This window comes from Lithobates pipiens, unplaced genomic scaffold, assembly GCF_037356315.1.
Source record: "Lithobates pipiens isolate NorthernLeopardFrog02 unplaced genomic scaffold, aLitPip1_a1.2 Scaffold_16, whole genome shotgun sequence".
In the NCBI taxonomy this organism is placed as follows: domain Eukaryota; kingdom Metazoa; phylum Chordata; class Amphibia; order Anura; family Ranidae; genus Lithobates; species Lithobates pipiens.
Window position 1 is genome coordinate 54,112,547 of NW_027507748.1, and position 16,898 is coordinate 54,129,444.

Sequence of the window (16,898 nt, forward strand, 5' to 3'; positions counted from 1 at the left end):
TTTCTTCTTATTTTCAGGTTAAAGAGATACCAAAGGAAGACAAGGCAGGCCACAAAAAGTGCCCTAATTGTGGGAATAGGTTGTCCTCTGGCTCTAACAAAGCCCTATGCAAGCAATGCATTACAAACCTGCTTAAATCTGAGACAGATTCCCCTTTGGCAAAATTTTTGGGCTCCTTTAAAGAGGAAATGGCGTCGACCTTTAAGTCCCTCCGAGAGTTAATCACTGACGTGGGGTCAGCTGCGGCTGCCTCCACGAGTAAAATAACTGCAGTCTCCTCCTCACCATCCTTTACAACACCCAGCTCGGGGGAGCCCCGTATGTTCAGGGAGCCTAGCCCCACGTTGATTAGCCCCGATTCCTCTGACACTGATTCCGATCAGGAAGAGGATCAAGCAACATCCAAAGCCTCAAAGTATAGATTGTCTCTTGAGGAAGTAGATGAGCTAATGGGGGCTATCTATGACACGCTGGAAATTGAGGAGGAAGAAACTCAGTTATCCAGACATGATATGATGTATGAGGCTCTGGGAAAAAAGAAAGCAAGGGTTTTCCCTATACATAAGGTGCTTTCTGACCTTGTCCTTAAGGAGTGGTCGGAACCAGATAAAAAGGTTTTCTTTCCTAAATCCCTTAAGAGAAGGTTCCCTTTTGATGAGAGCCCAGAGGCGGTCTGGAATAAAAATCCTAAACTAGACGCCCCTCTGTCCAAAATCTCAAAACAAGCTGATCTGGCCTTTGAGGATATGGGCCATCTGAAAGATCCCATGGACAGGAGAACAGACATTGTCTTAAAGAGGGCCTGGGATGCCTCTATGGCAGGCTTAAAACCAGCTCTAGCCACTTCTTGTGTAGCTAGAAACCTGGAGTTCTGGTTATCACAACTACAGGAACATTTAAAAGCAGGCACTCCTAGGGGGGAGCTTCTGAAATCCTTCCCTATGCTTTTTAAGGCCACCAGTTTCATCTCTGACGCCTCCACGGACTCCGTAAAATTTACGGCCAAGTCAGCAGCACTTTCAGTGGCAGCTAGGAGGTCAATATGGATGAAAACTTGGGGGGGAGACACGGCGTCTAAAACCCGCCTGTGCAGCGTCCCTTTTACAGGAGACTTAGTCTTTGGGCCTGAATTAGACTCCGCCTTAGAAAGGACGGCGGATAAAAAGAAAACCTTTCCCGCAAAAAAGAAAAATTTTCAAAGAAAAATTTTTCGTCCCTTTAAGGAACCCTCTAAATCAGAGAAGAGTTCAACCCCCAAAAAACATTGGTCGGGACATAAAGGGAAAGGAAAAGGGGGCATACTGTTTAGCCGCCCCAATCAGGATCCCAAACCCCAGTGACGTCAGGGTTCCTGTGGGTGGAAGATTAAGCAAATTTCTTCCACAATGGGAAGAGACAACCTCGAACGAGTTTGTCTTAAACATAATAAAAAGGGGTCATGCGCTGGAATTCCACAGCAGCCCTCCTTCCAAATTTCTGGTGACAAAGCTTCCAAGTCACTCAGAAAAGGCCAGGGCCTTACCTTTACTGATAGGGGAAATGGTGGATCAAAAGGTATTGACACCAGTCCCTATTCAGGAACAAGGAGACGGTTTTTACTCGCACATTTTTGTGGTAAAAAAGCCGTCAGGGAGATTCAGGCTAATTATGAACCTCCGACCATTGAATCGCTCCATCCGTTACAAGAGATTCCGGATGGAGTCCATTTATTCCATAAAGAATCTCCTGCAGAAAGAGATATTTATGGCGACCCTGGATCTAAGGGATGCTTATCTGCATATTCCAATAAGGGAGGAATGCCAGAAATTCCTTCGGATGGCAGTGCAGATAGACACAAAGGTTTACCACTTTCAGTGCAGAGCGCTCCCCTTCGGTCTGTCATCCTCCCCAAGAATCTTTACCAAGGTTCTCGGAGAGGCCTTAGTTCCACTGAGGCTTCAATCAGTCTCAATTATCCCCTATCTAGACGATCTGCTCCTAACAGCACACTCAGAGAGTCGTCTTTCTCAGGATCTGGAATTGACTCAACTCAACCTGAGTCGATTAGGGTGGATTGTCAGTCAGGAGAAATCCAAGACAACCCCAACACAGGAGATCCTGTATCTGGGTTACTGGATCAAGTCTGTAGATCAGAAAATTATACTGCCGGAAGAAAAGATTTTGAATCTGTGGCAGAGAATATCTTTTCTTCAATGCAGCCCCAAATGTACGGTGAGGGAAGTAATGTCGGTCTTAGGTCTTATGACGGCAGCCATTCCAGCCGTACAATGGGCCAGGTTCCACCAGAGAGACCTTCAGGAATTTCTGTTGGAACAATTAAAGGGCAGAGATCTGGAGGAGGAGGTATCGATCCCCTCAAAGATAAAACGCTCCCTCTGGTGGTGGAAGGACAGGGAGAACCTAAACAAAGGGGTTCATTGGGTCCTTCCTATCACTTCAACACTAACAACGGATGCGAGCAGTTGGGGCTGGGGAGCCCACCTCGGCTCAAACTGGGTCCAGGACAAGTGGACCCCGGAAGAGAAATGTTTCTCTTCCAATTGGAAAGAGCTAACAGCAATCCTGAGAGCTGTTCTAGCCTTTCACCCCACAATACAGGGTCACAATCTACAGGTCTGTTCAGACAATACGACGGCTGTAGCATACATAAACAAACAAGGAGGTACCAAAAGTCCTTGTTTGATGTTGGTAGCCAGACGCATTTTCTAGTGGGCAGAAGCCAATCTGGAATCTAATTCTGCAGTTCACCTGAAAGGGGAACTGAACAACACGGCGGACTTCTTGAGTCGACAAAAGATTTCGAACCAAGAGTGGTCCTTACACCCAGAGGCATTCAATCTCATAACAACTCACTGGGGAAAACCAGAGGTAGACCTTTTTGCGAACAAAAAGAATGCAAAAGTTCCAAATTTTTTCTCGCTAAACCCAGGAGATCAGCCCCTGGCTGTAGATGCCTTGCAAACTCCATGGACTTTCAGTCTGGCGTATGCATTTCCCCCTCTTCATCTCATTCCGAGGGTCCTAGCAAGATTCCTCAAGGAGAAAACCTGTTTGATTCTAGTAGCACCTTTTTGGCCCAGGAGACCATGGTTCACAACGTTGCTACAATTGACAGATTGTCCGCCTCTAAGGCTTCCCTACAGACAGGACCTCCTGTCGCAGGGACCTCTTTACCATCCACAGGTCGCCACACTGAAGCTTTCAGCGTGGTTACTGAAGAGGAAATCTTAAAAAGTAAGGGCCTGACAGATGAGGTAATTGCGACCTTACTACAGAGTCGCAAACCAGTCACGAGGGCTATTTACAAAAAAGTCTGGAAAAAAATTAATAGCTGGCTGAATAGCCGTGACATAAATACGGCTAATATTCTACAGTTTTTACAGGAAGGTGTAAACAAGGGTTTAACCCTAAGTACTATTAAGGTACAGATAGCTGCCTTAAGTGTGTACCTAGATGAACGCTTACAGGAAAATCCTTTTGTCGCTAGATTCTGTAAGGCAGTCGCTAGACGCAAACCAGTCAGAATCACCAAAGTCCCATCCTGGGATTTAGCAGTTGTACTAAAAGCTTTCTTGGGGTCACCCTTTGAGCCTATCTCAGAGGCCTCCTTAAAGAGGAAGTAAACCCTGATGGGTTTACTTCCTCTTTTTTTCCCTGCAAAGGTAAAGCATAATGGACTACTATGCATCGCATAGTAGCTCATTATGTGTCACTTACCTGACACAGGAGCCAGCGAAGTCGCCGCTGTCACCTGTAGTCCGCCGCATCCATCTTGGTTGTGGCGTCTCTCGCAGCTCCGACGAATGACAGCGGAGAAGCCGCGATGACGTCACTCCCGCGCATGCGCACGGGAGTCGCGTCTCGGAGCTCCGACGCTGCCATTCGCCGGAGCCGCGATGACGTCACTCCCGCGCATGCGCACGGGAGTAGACAAATTTGGCAAATCCATTCTTGGACTTGCCGCATTTAGTGCGCCTGCGCGCCGCTGTCTACGGCGCATGCGCCGTAGACAGCGGTGCCCATTTTCGGGCAAATATCTCCTAAACCATATAGGTTTAGGAGATATTACTTGGACCTACACGTAAGCCTTAATCTAGGCTTACCTGTAGGTCAAAGTTGTTTGGAAGGGTTTACTTCCATTTTAAGGCTTATTACATTTAAGACAGTACTCCTGGTGGCAATCACTTCAGCCCGTAGGGTCAGTGAAATCCAAGCCCTTTCCATCAGGGAACCTTTTCTACAGATCCTAGAAGACAGAGTCATACTAAAGACAGACCCTGGGTTCTTACCAAAGGTAGCATCTAGCTTCCATAGGTCCCAAGATATTGTCCTCCCTTCATTTTGTCAAAATGCAGCAAATGAGAAAGAGGAACGTTTTCATTTATTGGATGTGAGGAGGTGTATTCTAGAATACCTTAAAGTAACAAATCCATTCAGAATCTCAGACTCCCTTTTTGTCCTTTTTTCCGGACAGCGTAGGGGACAGAAAGCTTCAAAAGTAACCATAGCTAGATGGATTAGGCTAGCTATAGCAGAGGGGTATAAGGCCTTGAATAGAGATCCTCCTGAGGGTGTTAAAGCTCACTCCACAAGAGCGTTGTCTGCATCCTGGGCAGAAAGAGCTGGTGCCACCCCGGAGCAGGTATGTAAAGCAGCCACATGGTCAAGCTTTTCCACCTTTACAAGGCATTACCGACTGGACTTAATGTCTAGTCAGGATCAGGCCTTTGGGAGGAAAGTCCTCCAGGCCGTGGTCCCCCCCTAATCTCTTAAGTACTTGGGGATCCTCTCAAGGGCTGTCCTGGAAGAACACTTGGGAAAACTGGAGTTAGTACTTACCGGTAACTCCTTTTCCGGTGGTCTTCCAGGACAGCACGATCCCACCCTTTATTTGATTATAGTGATGTACTAATGTTATTACCTGTTATGGTTTATATGTTTTTCAGTTCCATCCTTCGGTTCTTGGTGAATGACTGACCAGGGACCTGAGGGACCGCCTTTTGAACTGTGGCAATGTGTTTCCTGTGTCGATGGGAGGAGCTCCATCTCTCAAGGGCTGTCCTGGAAGACCACCGGAAAAGGAGCTACCGGTAAGTACTAACTCCAGTTTTTACAACACTTTAATAAATCATGTGCATATTGTTCATACCTCTCCCCCGCTCAATACTGGCATTAATTTATATACTTCTTTGTTTATTATAGGTAACAGAATGGTGGAGAATTCTCCGTCTCCTCTACCGGAGAGAGCCATTTATGGCTTTGTCCTTTACTTGGCTTCTCAGTGTGGATTTAGTAAGTATAATAAACCTGGTGATGCAATATCTGATTATTACAGCTCTATATAATATGTATATTTAAATAAATGCTCACTAGTCCATGAAGTCCAGCAATGTTCTTCTTCATCACTCTTCTCCCACACCACCATCTTAGACCGATGTCCTGTGCAGGCACATTATGGGTCTCTGCCAGGTCTATGGGACTGGCCACACTTTGCGTTTCTATCAGGTCCCATAAACTGAATACATCATCCTCACCCAAGCAAGAATACAGAAAATTAAAATAGTTAAGAAAGATATTTTGGTACATTTTTTTCCATTTGTATAAGGGGGAGGGAGGAGAGAAAAAGAGGTCATATTCCTGAATAAAGATACACTTAAGGTATAGTAATAGACTAATACAGGCACCACGTGTTCTTGGCATCATGGGCCTAGCACTGTAATTATTTATGAGCATCCTGAAAACCATAAACTAGTCCTGAACTTCCAATTAACCCCTGTAGCAGAATCAGGGTTGGGCTAAGGGGTAGGCAGAGGCACTTAAGCTAAGCGGGGGGGGGGGGGGGGGTATTGGTTTGGGGAAGCTGCAACCTATGCTGATAGCTTACAACACGTATTCACTTTGGCTTTTTCACCTTGGGTATTAAAGAACCTTGTCCCAGCACTGAGCAGGTGAGCAGAATACTTCCTGTGCAGGGAGAACCCAAACAACATTTCCATTCTTCTCCAAAAAAGTAACAGCACCAAATCACCAGCACCAAGAACTAATGATCCAACTACAAAGGAACTCCATGTACATTGTGGTTTATACACGCACAAATGTCATTACCCCATTAGCCCCTTTATAATGTAATTAATTTACTGCTTCTCCCAAACCCCAGCGGTGCATCTGCTAATATTGATCCCATATACTTTTCACTGTTCATTCTTCCAGTAGTTAATTTTGGTGACTGTGCTGTTTTTATGTCCTCCTTAAATATTCAATATTTGATCCTTGAATATATATTTCTTTTTAATGCAAACACTTTTTATTGGATGAACAAATAAAAAAGCATTGCAAAGATAACCTGTAACAAAGATGTAGACATTAAGGACAAAATATGTGATGCAAGTGTCCATTACATACTAGATGGTGCACATGGTCCTTCTGGCCAATGATTTTAGGAGCATATGCAGACTATATACAAAGCAACGTAGATAGGTACATCCTATATAACTAAATCAACTAAAAAGAAAAAGAAAAAAAACAGCCATGAATAATAAAACCAAAAAGGTCATATTGAAAGAAAGAAAAAGTTGTCTCTCTGTCTTTTTAATTCTTTTTTTTTTTTTTTTGGATACATAACATAACATTTGTCACCAAGGAGGATATCTAAATACTATAGTCAGTTTCCCAAGAAATTACCATAAGATGACCAGTTCTCCCACTTCTGATCAAAGATGTGCATAGTATCAAATATTATGTGATAAATACGCTTCATTAGTTCAACAGCCTCCACTCTACGTAGCCATTGGATCCTGCTGCTATCAATCTATCCATTGAGGACCTGAGCCAGTGGCTAAAGCTGCTGGGCTCGTTCTCATCACCGGAACGATCGGGTTTAGGTAAGAAAAAGGGGGGCTCTGGGGGTCAGCTGCAGCAAAGAAGGTTTTTCACCTTAATGCATGCAATTTATTAAGGTGAAAAACCACAAGACTTTACAACTCTTTTAAGTCCCTTGGTCTTGAACGCTCATTACATTTACTATTTCTGGACTCCAAACTCTCGGTCCTCTAGCTATGGAGTAACCTGTGTGGGTTGAGAGTAGATTTACTGGAACCATTGTACTCCACTTGACCTCCTTCAGTTATGATTCCAATCCAGCGTCTCATGCATACAAGTTCCCCCAAACCTCTGGGATCAGTAGTCCTTGGTGTTTAGATGGTCGACTCATAGGGATCTGTTTTTGTGGGGGGTTTTGTGTGTTTTTTTTCCTCAACAAAGCTGGAGTTTTGTTAGTTGGAGTGCCAGAATTTAATAATAAATAGAAAGAGGTACCTACGTCCTATCAAATTGGGAAGATTTGTGGTTGAGACTAGTGGACTTTAATGGTACTGTAACAATTTAAGATGCACGAGAGTATAAAACAAGTATGTTTTTATTAAATTAACATCAAAATGTTAAAACATACATTTAAAAAAAAAAAAAAATCTGTGTCTATTTAATCAAGGGGGGTGAAACTGTAAAAAGATGGCAGTACCAGTTCAGCCTGTGTTAGTTAAATTGGCATGCTCGACATGTTTTGCAGATGTTCACCGCTTCCTCAGGAGCTTTTGTTTGCAAACGAAGAGGTTATAAGAACAATATGTATATTTTAACATGTTGATGGTAATTTAAGAAAAACTTACTTACTCTTGTGCATCTTAAATTGTTACGGTACCATTAAAGCCCATTAGCCTCAACCACAAGCATTATCAAAGCTGGAGTTTCACTTTTAGGTGCCATGGGGCCATCACACCTATATGAGCTTGTTGGACATCCCAAACCATGGCCATGGAGTTGCCCAGCCCCCACACACCCATTTTCCAGCTTAACAGTCTCCAAGCTTCCAGGAAGGTTTTAACAAAGTTTAGGAGAGCATTTGAGCAAAGAAGCGATCTCCCTGTATAGATTTCAATAAAGCAGCTGACAGCCGCTTCTCCTTTCCCCCCTCCATCCCGGCTCTCAGCAGCTTTATTGAAATCTATACAGGGAGATCGCTTCTTGTAATTCCCTCCACCGATGCAACGATCACACCCGACTGACCCATGTGTCCTCCTCCATGCTGCTCCGATCCCCCTCTGTGTACCCCTCAATCCCCCTCTGTGCTCTTCCTCCGGTCCCACTCGGTGTCCTCCCCCATGCTTCTCCAATCCCTGTCCGTGCTCCTCCTTCGGCCCCCCTTGGTGTCCTCCTCTGGTCCCCCCCTGTCCTCTTCTCGTCCCTCCCATGTCCCAGATATTTCAGGATGGAGACCCGAGGAAGGAGCCTGTAAATCTGTAATTTTCCAGCTCCTTCCCTTTCTGAATGGACAGAGTCAGTGATCACAGTGATCACTGACTGTCCATTTATAACAAAAAAAAATTGTAACCTGTGTTTACGCTGTCTCAGTTTATGAATGGAGAGGAGCCTTCGTCTCCTGTCCATTCATCTTCAGTGCAGCTGAGGCTGCAGAGAAAGGGACTGGGGAATCTCTGTTCTCACTCCCTTTCTGTCTCAAAGCCCCCTCCCCAATAAGGTTGATAAAAAATAAAAAAAAAGGGAAAAATTGTAATAAATAAATATTTAAATGTAAAATTGTAAAAATAATAAAAAATAAAAAACACTGCCATCACAAAAAAAAAGAACAAAAACGTATTTTTTTAATCACAAAAAAATACATTGTAAAAATAAAATTGTAAAAAATAAATAAAATAAAAACACTACTGACAAAGTCCACGCGTCATCAGTGCTGCATATTAGTGCCATTGTCACCTGACATTAAAAAAAAAGTATCAGTATCAGCGAGTAGTTGAAAAAAAGTATCGGTATTTGTACTCGGTCTTATAAAAGTGGTATCGGTGCAACCCTATTCAGTATTTTTATGACCTGCGAAGTTTTTGTAGATAAATAACCTAGTGTAACCACTAGGTGGCAGATGCTTCTCAGTCATTTCTGTTTGTCTTCAAATTACTATTTCAAGCAGTTCTTCATTCTTTAGGGGAAAAAAATTACAAGTACTGGAGTTGCCGACAATTAAAATAGGTTTAGCTGTCCAGGGATCCAGCACTGTCCTCACCCGAGCTAGTTCTCTGCTGGTCTTTGGGTCCCTGATGCCCGGCTTTTCTAGTATGGGAAGCCAGCCACAGCTCCTTGCAGCTTCTCAGCCGGTTTTCCACTTCTCACGCGCAAGTCATGTTGCTCTTTGTGAATGGTTCAGCAGTCTTCTAGAACCTGTAACCTGTCCCAAGATGTTGCGAGCAGGGGGGGGGGGGGGGGCACAACTTCCTGTGGAATCACCAAGGCGTTTCCAGCAGAAGTGGGAGCAGGTATCTGTCGAAACTAGGTAGCAGGGTTCTTCTCACCTCCCCACTTGCTGTCTCTGCCCATAAAAGTGCCAATCAGTGCCCCATCAGTAATGCCTGTCAGTGCCCTTCAGATACCACTCAGTAATGCCTGTCAGTAGCTCCTCATCAGTGCTACCTAACCAGTGCCCATCAGTGCCACCTATCAGTGCTGCCTTTTAGTGCCATCAGTGCGGCCTATCAGTGCCCATCATTTTTTTCCCCCCCCAAAAAATGCAGTCTTTTTTAGCTTGTTTAGCAAAAAATAAAGACCCAGAGGTGATCAAATACCACCAAAAGAAAGCTCTATTTGTGGGAAGAAAATTATAAAAATGTAGTTTGGGTACAGTGTTGACCCTGCAATTGTCATTCAAAGTGCGAAACTGAGAATTGTCCTGGGCAGGAAGGGGCGAAAGTGCCTTGTATTGAAGTGGTTAACATGTTTCACAAATAGAATCGCTTAATCATAACTCTCTTAAAGGGGTTGTAAACCTTCATGGTTTTTCACCTCAATGCATTCTATGCATTGAGGTGAAAAACCTCTTGCAGTGCAGTAACCCCCCCAGTGCCCCCATTTTACTTACCTGAGCCCTCTTTTTCTTGCTCTAGCCGGTGTCTCCTGTCCTGATTGGCTAGATTGATAGCAGCACAGCCATTGGCTCCCGCTGCTGTCAATCAAATCCAATGACGCGGACGCCGGGGGGCAGGACTGAGTCCGGCATTCTTGTCTATGGACGTAAATGCTGGACTCGGGAGCGCACCCGCAAGAGAAAGCGCTTCTCCTAGGGGGTTATCTGATGTGAGGAGGAGAAGAAGATGTTTAGGGCCACTCTGTGCAAAACGAGCTGCACAGTGGAGGTAAGTATGACATGTTTGTTATTTTTAACAAAAAAAATAAAAAAAACAAGCCTTACAATCACTTTAAGAGGGTAGTGTTTAAGCGATTCTATTCATGAGAAACATGTTAACGATGCTGTTATTGTCCTCTTGTATCGTTTCTGATTTCTTTCTGATTTCTATCTGATGCTGAACGTGGATTTTATGGAATAAAGCATTCAAGATTGTCTAAGCATTGGTGTGCGGTCATCTCTTTTCTACATATTTGCAAATGCAGTCTGCCTAGGAACACCAACTCCTCCAGACTGACAGCCACCCATTAATACATTTTATTATTTGCAATAATCTCCCCAAGAGCCATTCCACTAATTGCATCAGGGCCGAGGGCTCTCAAGAGGAGTGCTGAGGCCGGGTGCTGTGATGTGTTCAGTAAGTTATGTACAGCACCCTGCTGGCTCCTCCCACCAGCCATGATCTGTCTGCATTGCATAGAGAAGCACAAATTAGGACCTGAATGGTTGATTGTTTCCCTTTTTAATTTACACGTAGTCCATAATTGATTTTGTAACCAATCTGGCTATTTGTGTTTCACATTGTTTTTCAGTCTTGTATCTGACCTGGGCTTTTGTTCCTGAATCATGGTTACACTCTTTAGGACTGACCTATTGGCCTCAAAAGTGAGTACTAATTTAAAGTGTTTAGTATGTTTATAAAAGTTTAGGTAGGCAAAATGGTTAGTTCAGAATATGAAAATGACAATTACAGTGGATTACGAACATAATCCGGTCCAGGAGAATACTTGTAATCCAAAGCACTTGTATATCAAAGTGATATAAAAGTCAATGGAAACAAAGATAGTTTGTTCCGCATTGACGCCTATTGCATGCAATAGATGTCAATGTGGCCAAAGGTGGGGGGGGGGGGGGGGGCGCCGGAGAACCTCGTAAATACTCGGGGACAGCTCTGCTGAACTCGGAAAGGCTCAGAAACCGAGTGCTTCCGAGTATTTCCCAATGGCATCGAAATGTTTCAAATGTCACCGCCGCCCCCGCACCTCTGGCCAAATGTGGTACTGCACACCACCTTAGCCTGAATTCTGCTCCTTTTGCAAGACAACACTCGCAAACCGAGTCAGGATTTTTTAATAAAACGTTGCTCATCTTTCAAAACGCTTGTTAACCGCGTTACTCGTTAACCAATGTTCCACTGTATTTCTCACTCTAAAATAGGACTCGGGTTGGTTGCTTGTACACGTGGTCAGTTCGCAGAGATCGTTGGTCTGGAGACAATAGGGTCCCCTGGCTCTGGCAGGCTCCCTACACCAACGGGCTCGAGATAGCTTCCCCTTTGGCTCATAAGGCTTGCAGTACTGCATAAAATGAATATTTTCTAAATTAAGAGTACTATTATTAATATTAGGAGTTGTATGGGGTTGTATAATATATTTTGGGCTTTATATACTAATATATATATAATATATAAAAATTAATAATAATAAAAAATAAAAGTTAGTAACAATACTAGTACTTATTGTTTCAATTGACCTTGTCACCAGGCCATTCATTTCAACAACAATCTTCCCATAAGATTGTATGTGCATCTAACATGTTTTATGTATGTTATTTACCTGTAAAAACCTCCCTTGTGTAGACCTCCAAAAGCCCTGAGACTGCTGCTAGTTGCCACCATCTTGTATGTGACGTCAGCAGCCCCAGTAAGACTCAGAACTGTCACTCAAACCAGCACAGAAAGTAATTTAAAGGCGTTGTAAAGGGAGAAGGTTTTTTATCTTAATATTCTGTGCATTAACATAAAAAGCCTTCCGTGTGCAGCAGCCCTCTAATACTAACCTGAGCCCCATCTCAATCCAGAGATGTCCATGAGTGTGTTGGCCATCCGGGACTCTCCCTTCTGAATGGATATTAATGCATTATTACATATTACTAATTTATTTTTCTTATTTATGATGATTTTTAGTTATTTGTGCATTTATTTATTCATATATTATTACTATTTTATTTTTTAAAAATTTTCATTTGAGCAGAAAATCGCGTAAAAACGTGCAACGAAATGCGCAAATACACACAAAAAGGCGTGAAAGGTTCCCTTCCATTTATTTCTATGAGAAAAGAAACATGCCAAAAATGCCCAAATCTGCCCGATTTGACCAAAAAAAAGCCCCAGAACTTGTGTGAGCTTCAGGCGACATGGAGTGGAGATGTGAACCATCTCCATTGAAAATCACTGATTTTTTTTTTTCTTCTCTAGCGTTTTTGAGCTTCAAGCTCCAAAACGCTGAGGTTTGAATGCAGCGTTAGAGAGGGCTATGACATGCAAGGAAGGAGTTCCAAAGAATTGACTCTTCCTGGAGTATCCAGCAAGTTTAAAGGCATATTGCCAGTCAATAAAGAATAATTTATGTAAAGCAAAAAAATACTGCAAAAATGCACTTAAAATACTTGCTTTTTCTGTGCTTTTACCCGCAATTTTTATTAATGACTGTGTCTTTTTCATTTTTTTCCCTAAGGTATTGGGCTGTGGCTATCCCTGTGTACCTCCTGGTGGTTCTATGCATTGCCTATGTCTTTTTGTTTGGTGTGAATTTGATGAGCACGGCTCCCCTAGACTCCATAGAGACAGTCACAGGTAATATGTCTGTGCTCAGCATCACTCGGTCTCAAAGTAATTGGTGGCTCTGTATTATGTTTCTGTGGGGCCACCCATAGACAGTGTTCAAAAGATCTGTGAACATTTTCCCATAGACATCAGTATCCAAGTCCAATGAAAAAAGGTTGTTGTTTTGAAATAAAAAATAAGTGTGTTAACTGAAAAGTGACGTTTGCAGGTAGGAAATGTGCATGCACACTCTGTACGTTAACATGGAAAACTGGGGAAAAGATTCAAGGTCTACAGAAATATTTTTTTGGTGATGTTTAACCACTTCAGCCCCGGAAGGATTTACCCCCTTTTTGACCAAAGCACTTTTTGCGATACGGCCCTGCGTCGCTTTAACTAACAATTGCAGGGTCGTGCAACGTTATACCCAAACAAAATTTCCGTCCTTTTTTCCCCCACAAATAGAGCTTTCTTTTGGTGGTATTTGATCATCTCTGCGTTTTTTTATTTTTTTGCGATATAAACAAAAAAAGGTGACAATTTCAGGGGAAAAAAAAGCTATTTTTTTACTTTTTGCTATAATAAATATCCCCCAAAAATATATAAAAAAAATATTTTCTCCTCGGCTTGGGCCGATATGTATTCTTCTACATATTTTTGGTAAAAAAAAATCGTATAAGCGTATACTGATTGGTTTGCGCACACGTTATAGCATCTACAAAATAGGGGATCGTTTTATGGCATTTTTATTATTCATTTGTTTTATTAGTAATGGTGGTGATATGCAATTTTTATTGTGACTGTGACTTTATGGCGGACACTTTTGACACTATTTTGTTACAGCACTGAAGAAATGACACTTTACTACAATGTAAAGTAGTGAGTGTACAGCTTGTATAACTGTAAATTTGCTGTCCCTTCAAAATAACTCAACACACAGCTATTAATGTCTAAACCACTGGCAACAAAAGTGAGTACACCTCTAAGTGAAGCTGTACTCTTCAGTGTTGTCACATGAAAAGATATAATAAAATATTTACAAAAATGTGAGAGGTGTACTCCCTTTTGTGAGATACTGAAACATCTAACCACTAGAAATTAGACCCACCCAATAAATGGCGTTTGAGGAGTGAAGACCCGGGGATCAGGAACAATATTCAAACCAAAACACTACAGCAATGAGAGGCGAGGAGGCTAGACTGAGGCATTTTTCTTCACAGCCTGTGACTTACAGAAATCTGCCCACACCATGGTATTTCCACAAAATAATGATTTAATTTCAAATATATATGTGTGACAATTTAAAACTGTTTATTGATATTAATTATTTATTTGTACTCTGTATTCCAAAGGATGTATTTTTTTACTTTTTTTCATTTTGAACATGTGACCAGCAGAGGACTAGAAGCGCCTCCTGTATGCAGACAGGCTGGGAAAGAGCTGGGTCATGTGACAGCTGTATATCGATTAGGAAAAAGGTACTTGGATGATTTTTATTAACCACTTGTCCACCAGCGCACACCGATGTACAGAATGGCGCTGGTAGGCAAAAGGGCATACAGGTATTTCTGCTTGAACAAGCAGGGACTTGATGTTCGCTGGGTGCCCGCGATCATGTCACGGAGAGGAAGAACAGGGAGATGCTTTTGTAAACAAAGCATTTCCCCGTTCTGCCTAGTGACAGGACAGTGATCACAGCTCTCTCTCATCGAGAGCAGTGATCACTGTCCTGTGTGTTGAAGTCCAGCACCCTAACAGTTAGAATCACTCTCTAGGACACACGTAACCCCTTCACTGCCCCCTAGTGTTTAACAGCTTCGCTGCCAGTGTTGTTTACACAGTAATAAATGCATTTTTATAGCATCGATCGTTGTATAAATGACAATGATCCCAAAATAGCGTAAAAAATTTACAATGTGTCCGCCATAATGTCGCAGTCCCAAAAAAAAAATCACAGATCACCTCCATTACTAAGTAAATAAAAATGCCATAAAACTATCTCCTATTTTGTAGACGCTATAACTTTTGCGCAAACCAATCAATATTACGTATTCTACTACATATCAACCTAAACTGAGGAAAAAAATTTTTTATATATATATTTTTGGGGGAAATTTATTATAGCAAAAAGTAAAAAATATTGCGTTTTTTTTTCAAAATTTGTTGCTCTTTTTTTGCTTATAGCGAAAAAAAATAAAAACCGCAGAGGCAATCAAATTCCACCAAAAGAAAGCTCTATTTGTAAGAAAAAAGGACGTCAATTTTGTTTGGGTGCAACAGCGCACAACCGTGCAATTGTCAGTTAAATCGACGAAGTGCCGAATCACAAAAAGTGCTCTGGTCACGAGCGGGGTAAAATCCTCTGGGGTTGCAGTGGTTAAAATAATTGCAGTGCCATCATCCATATACAGAAAGAGAAGGGGTCATGTAAATGAAACAATGTATGCTTTGTATCATTTTAAATTTTTTTTTTTTTTTAATACTATAGACTCGTATGCCAAAAAGCAGCAGATCAAAGAGAGTCAAGAAGATGCCATTCCGGCACTGAGAGACATTCCTCTCAGCGAAGTTAATAGGATGTTTTTCCTTCCACACTGGAGACGTAATGCAAGCACTCACCTGTCGTAGACATGTCCTTCTAGAGTTTATGGACTTTTTTTTTTCTTCAAATAGGTCAGCTAATTCTGAAAAACAGGTGTAATGTTTATCTAAAGAAGCGCACTGAAATTTCAGCAGCCAAAAATGGTTTATTGGCATTTTTGCATATAAGAGAAAAAGGTGGCGATAATGGCACCAAAAATGCACGTGACTTTACCACGACTTTGACCTGACTTTACTATGCTTATTGTGTGTTTTTTATAGGTCATGTGACTCATAAACTGCATCAAATACATAACACAGGTTCAATATTGATGCATTTTTGCTGTATTTTCAATGCATTTCAAGAGGGAGGTGTGATTTTGGTGCAGTTTTTTTAACTGACCAAAAATGCGTTAAACAGGATTTTTAACACTACAACGGGATTGCAATGGACCAGTGTGCAGACATACATAGCATTTAAAGGGATACATTTTTCTTGAGCTTTTCTTGCGCTAAAGGTGCCAATAATTGCAGACAATAAATGAATATTCTTTTAAATTCATGATATATTTTTTTTTAACAAAAGAAATGTTAATTGAAAGTGTTGCACAGTACCTCCACTTACAGCCAGGCCAACACACGCCTCCAACCTTCCCTCAAAGCTGGTCCAATGCACACCTGTGAAAATAGACTACTGGCCTCCAACCTCCCCTTACAGCCGGTCCAACGCACCCCTGTGAAAAAAGCCTACCGGCCTCCAACCTCTTCTCGCAGTCGGTCCAACGCAAGCCTGCAAAAAAAAGACAACCGGCCTCCAACCTCCCCTCACAGCCAGTCCAACTTAAGTCTGCGGAAAAAGCTTACCGGCCTCAACCTCGCTCACAGCTGGTCCATCTTAAGCCTGCGCAAAAAGCCTACCGGCTTCCAACCTCCCCTCACAGCCAGTCCAATGCATGCCTGTGAATAAAGACTACTGGCCTCCAACTTCCCCTTCCAACCAGTCCAATGTACACTTGCAAAAAAAGACTACCAGCCTCCAACCTCCCCTTACAGCCCGTCCAACAAACCCTGTGAAAAAAACCTACTACATCCAACCTCCCTTCACAGCCAGTCCAACTCATGCCTGCAAAAAAGCCTACCGCCTCCAACCTTCCCTCACAGTCAGTTCAACTCACACCTGCAAAAAAGCTGGTCCAACGCAGCCTATAAAAAGACTACTAGCATCCAACCCCCCCTCACAGCCCATGCAATGCACGTCTTCAAGAGAAGACTACTGGCCTCCAACCTCCCCTCATAGCTGGTCCAATGCACTCCTGTGAAAAAAGACTACTGGCCTCCAGCCTCCCCTCACAACTGGTCCAATGCACGTCTGCAAAAAAATATTACCGGCCTCCCACCTCCGCTTACAGCCAGTCCAACATAAGCCTGAAAAAAGTTTACCCTCCAACGTCCACTCAGAGCTAGTCAAACGCCTGCCTAGGTAAAAAGACTACTGGTATCCAACCTTCCCTCACAGCCTATGCAATG

General features: G+C 42.7%; 1 protein-coding gene across 1 annotated transcript in view; it reads left to right on the forward strand.

Moving 5' to 3' along the window:
• PIGP (phosphatidylinositol glycan anchor biosynthesis class P) overlaps nucleotides 1-15,929 on the forward strand; it is a 63,962-nt gene extending 48,033 nt beyond the window's left edge. Inside the window, exons 3-6 of the mRNA XM_077479913.1 lie at nucleotides 5,203-5,292; nucleotides 10,780-10,852; nucleotides 12,703-12,821; nucleotides 15,280-15,929. Coding sequence (XP_077336039.1) covers nucleotides 5,211-5,292; nucleotides 10,780-10,852; nucleotides 12,703-12,821; nucleotides 15,280-15,419 — 414 coding nt within the window. The 5' untranslated portion in view covers nucleotides 5,203-5,210 and the 3' untranslated portion in view covers nucleotides 15,420-15,929. The remainder of the gene's footprint in view (nucleotides 1-5,202; nucleotides 5,293-10,779; nucleotides 10,853-12,702; nucleotides 12,822-15,279) is intronic.
• Nucleotides 15,930-16,898: the final 969 nt, after the last annotated feature.